Here is a 4,766-nt window from a genome sequence, read left to right on the forward strand (position 1 = left end):
ACGTTTACAGAGACATTATTAAAGGCATCACTATCATTATTCACTCTGAAGCAGAGAAGTGTGGATTGGAATAACTTGCACTGAATTATTCTACAGTTCTTTAGATGAATCCTCTGCTGTTTATGTATTTTATAAGGTTTTATGATTTGATTTATTTTTGTTCTTTTCATTTGACTTTAGTTATTAATTTTTAATGCATTTATAATGTAATTATTTTGTATTATTTTACTTTGTGTTTGTATTTTATAAATATTTATTTTATATTATTGTATTGTTGATAGTTGATTGCATTTGTTTTATTTTTTCTAAGTTTGTGGTTTTTAAGGAGGAAGTTTAGCAGAAAATAGCATTTTATTTATTTAATTGTATTTTCTGTTTAATTAATAAATTGATTATGTTTTATCACATTTATTTTCTTCATTTTTATGATTGTGCGTTTAAAACTATGTCTGTATCCTTTGGCGGTGATAACATGAAGTGTAAACCTCGCATAAATGATTTCTTCATGCGGTATAACCGGATGTTTCTCGCCTCTCTAGAGCCGGTGCAGCTCCAGCCTCTTGTCACTGGGAGGCCTGGTTGCCATCAGTTACTGGTTGTTGTTGGTACTGCTGTTCAGGGTGCAGCCGCACCGACAGCTAACGTGTCGTTAATTTGACACATTTTACTGCATCTATTTTTAGTTTCTTTGTATTGTTTGCTCTTAGCTTTCAGCTCCACCTTCTCACAACTTTTTCCACACCAAACTTTGTCTACAAGTTGCTGAGCGCACAGCGAATTATAGAGATCTGATTGGGCAATCCAGTGTCTGTAAGGAAAATGAACCAATCGGCTGTTTAACAAAACGGTAATGAAAGAGCTTTCACTGCCCTCCAGTGGTGAAAGTAAAGAACTGCACGTGTAAGACAGCAACAGCAACAATGCCTGAGGCTGCCCTGTAGTGCTCGTCGCTACCAGTTAGTTGGGATGTTTTACGTTCTCTTGTAGTCATTTCTCTTAATTTCTAACTTTTAATTAATTAATTTTATTACGATTTCATAAATAATGTTCTCGGACAAGTAAAAAAAATATCTCTCCCTGTCCTAAACAACAACGCGTTCTTGAAAAGAAACAATGCAAATGTATTTTTATTTTATTTTATTTAAGTTTATTTTATTACGTCTCCCCTGAAGAGTCATTGCGCTACGTGTACGTCACCCGGAAGCAGGAAGTGTTCAGGAGCTTGTGAGTTGTCGTGGAGGCTTTGCTGCTGTTGTCGGTCTCGTCTTCCTGTTGGCTCAAATGGCGAGCTTCACGGGTCCGGGTCGGACCGGTCCGGGACTCTGGTGCTGGGCTCTGGTCCTGCTGATGCTGGCGGAAGCGAGCTGGCCGGTGGCGGCCGTGTCGGAACCGGGGAAGTGGAACCTGGACATCAATAGCGTGAGTTTCCTGCTCGTACCTCCCGCTGTGATTCTGTGATGGTTCGTTTAGGTTCTGTGATGGACGGGTTGGAGCGGAGAGGAGCTTTAAACAGATAAAACGTGTTTCAGCTGCGAAGCAGCCGCTAAAATGCCGCTCTGTTTGCCCTGCGCCATAATCGTTACGCCGCTAACGGCTAACGTTAGCTAAAGTGAAAGTATTCAAGTGGCGCGTCACTCAACACGAACGATCCTGTGATAACCAGCTGCGCCATGAAGACGTTTGATATCAATAAAATCACCAGTTACTCGCGTATATGTGAAACAGGCCGATACCAGCCGCTCGTCTGATGCTGAAGCCTTGTTTAAAGATTCTGCTGAGAAATCCGTTGGGCATCTTTCTTTACCTTTAGACAATAATTCTGATGGCAAAAGAGCCAAACGGGACAGGCAAAAAAATACTGCTGAGAGGACAGAAGGAGTACTTTGAGAGACTGGAGGACAGTTGGTGAATCAGGAAGAGGATTGGTAAGAAAGGCAGTGACGGCAGCCTTGAAGACTGCAAGTGGACGCTTCAGATGACACACGTGGAGGCCAGCAGGCTTTTTAACCGGACTGTTCAACACAGTCCTGTAGGATGAGAAGATGCCTGAGCAATGCAGAAGCGGTGCTGGTACTTTTCAAGGACAAGCGCGATGTACAGAGCTGCAGTAACTACAGTGGAATACAGCTGATGAGCAAACCAATAAAAAGTGTGGGAAAGAGTCGTGAGCCGGTTAAAGAGAGGTGATAATCAGCGAGCAGCAGTATGGCTTCATGCTGAGAAACAGCTCCACACATGTGATGTTTGAGTCTGTGGAGCCAGAAAAGCAGATGCAGAAGACCTGCATGAGGAGGTGACAGAGAAGTATGAGAGCAGGACATGTCTGAGGAGACGAAGTTTTGTGTGTCTTAAAGGAAACAATATCTGCTGATAGATCCGATTTTTAATCGCTGTGGGTCTGAGATCCTGCATTGGTTGGGCTGTAAGCACAGTCTGTCCACCTGTTACATGCATTAGTCTGCAGAAGACTGTAAAGCTGTGACTGTGCACTGGAAACCCAGACTTACAGTATGCAGGTTAATGATAAACCAGAGTCATCAATGCTGCGGGTTAATATCAAAGCTGATGCACAAAGACAGCACTGTCAGGGCTCGCAAAATCACTAGCCCGACGTCCCGGGGTCCATCCATCCATTCGCTTCTGCTTTTCAGGGTTGCAGCTGTCATAGGGCGAGAGGTGGGGTACACCCTGGACAGGTCGCCAGTCTGTCGCAGGGCCAACACACAGCGACAGACAACCATTCACACCTAGTGACAATTTGGATTATCCAATGAACCTATCCCCACAAGCTGCATGTCTTTGGACGGTGGGAGGAAGCCGGAGTACCCGGAGGGAACCCACGCAAACACGGGGAGAACATGCAAACTCCACACAGAAAGACCCCGGCCTGATGGAGGAATTGAACTCAGGACCTTCTTGCTGTGCGGCAACAGTGCTAACCACCGTGCCACGTCCCAGGGTATCATAGGAAAATATATGTCAATGCTTTTGCATTCTTTGGAAAATGTATCTGAGTAATTATGTCATTGGCATCGGTGAGCCACTGTCAATATGCGACATATTGAAATCGCGTTTGAATTTGCGCTTGTTTTTTTACTTTCACTTTGCGATCGCGCGAACGGCGTGTAGAGAGCGACAGCACTGATTGGTGACGATTAATTGCGCACCAATTCCTCTGACATCGCCTTATCAATCGTTAGCTTACTACGCAAACATGACAAGTGAAATCTCCCGCAGCTTAAACATGTGAGAGGTTGATCGCGCAGAGAATCGCTGAGCGTTATGTGAGTGCGTGTGCAAAAGCAGCAGGATTCAAGCCGGTATTTTAGTTCTGCTCAGCCAAATAAGACAGGTCAGGGTGAAGAGGGGGCAGCCAAAGAAAAGCTTACCACAAAATGGAAAAGTTATGACAAATCAGACTATGAGGCAAAATGGACAAAAGAATTTCTGTGGCTGGAACATGACGAGCTAAATAACATGATGTTCTGCAGGTGTGTTGTGAGTCGACAAGCGCCTTTGTTACTGGGACCAGTAATTTTAAGAAAGACCCCATTAGAACCCATGACAAATGCAAGAAATGCATTATTGCCCAGTCTGCAGTATCTTTCCCAGAACGAACAGCAATTGCAAAAAATATTCTAAAAATGAACCGAGCACAAGAGGAAGTCCTGACAAAGCTGTTTAGAGCCGCGTGCTGTGTAGCAGAGTGACCTACCACTGGCCAGATTTAGCAAACTTCAAAAAGCAAATGTCCTAGATGTTGGTTCCACTTGCCTCTTACCAGTGACTCCAGTGGAAATGTCAGATTCATGTCCTACGCAGTTCTTACAAGTTCATAGAAATTTCTGTTCAATCAGAACCAAGTATTTGAGTTGATGTTTGTCATTTTTATACAGTTGTTGTGATTTATATTGTAACAATTTTTTGATTATCTTTTGTTTCTGTTACAATATTATACTTTAATGTATAATGTTGTAACGGAAACAAAACGGGAAACAAAACATAAAAAAATGCTCTTTTTTTATTCGGGCTACTTGAATTTATTTTTACCAAAAACTGCAGAGTGCCGGCCCGAAGGGCTGCCAGGGATTTAGAAATTTTGCGAGCCTTGACACTGTACCACTGTTTTTAATCTGCACAACCAGCAGTGGTGTGGAATTAAATACACAAAGTTCCTGAACACTGTAAGCCACCTTTCCAAAAACAGGAACATGAACCACTGATGTTGTTATCAACTGCCAAAGCGAAGGCCTCAGATCATCGGTTTACACAGAGTAACACGATAACAGGCATCTCCCAGCTCAGGGGCTGAAATTTGTATTTCCTTTAATGCTTCACACACGGGGCTGCAAATGAGTGTTTTTAGGAGTATAGTGAAATAGTTTTATCACAGTCCTGGTGATTTTCCTTTGGTGGAACTTGTATGCAGAAAAACCCTGAATTTATCGACTTTCAGGAGGGACCACGGCTGGATGGAGGGCACTGTGTTTGTGTGGGCAGCTGGAAATATCGGACTGGGACCGCATACAAACAATAAGCCTGCAGGTTACAGGCTTTAGTCTCCCAGGAGATGAGCAAAGATCATAATTAATCAACACATTTTACAAGTCATGTAAAAACAAAGCCCACCTTGTGTTAGAGGTTTTTCACATCAGAACAGAATGAAACAGATATCTGGTCCTGACCAAGTGATCAAAGTGTTTAAAAGCCACAGAATATAAAAATGCATGAATGATTGCTGGTCAGGGTCTCTACAGGTTAGTATT

General features: G+C 43.0%; 1 protein-coding gene across 1 annotated transcript in view; it reads left to right on the forward strand.

Annotated features, from left to right (window-relative positions):
* Window positions 1–1,155: 1,155 nt before the first annotated feature.
* LOC102211037 (transmembrane protein 87A) overlaps window positions 1,156–4,766 on the forward strand; it is a 20,582-nt gene continuing 16,971 nt past the window's right edge. Inside the window, exon 1 of the mRNA XM_013911956.1 lies at window positions 1,156–1,419. Coding sequence (XP_013767410.1) covers window positions 1,282–1,419 — 138 coding nt within the window. The 5' untranslated portion in view covers window positions 1,156–1,281. The remainder of the gene's footprint in view (window positions 1,420–4,766) is intronic.

This window comes from Pundamilia nyererei, unplaced genomic scaffold, assembly GCF_000239375.1.
Source record: "Pundamilia nyererei isolate P.nyererei 1_Seehausen unplaced genomic scaffold, PunNye1.0 scaffold00076, whole genome shotgun sequence".
Taxonomy (NCBI): domain Eukaryota; kingdom Metazoa; phylum Chordata; class Actinopteri; order Cichliformes; family Cichlidae; genus Pundamilia; species Pundamilia nyererei.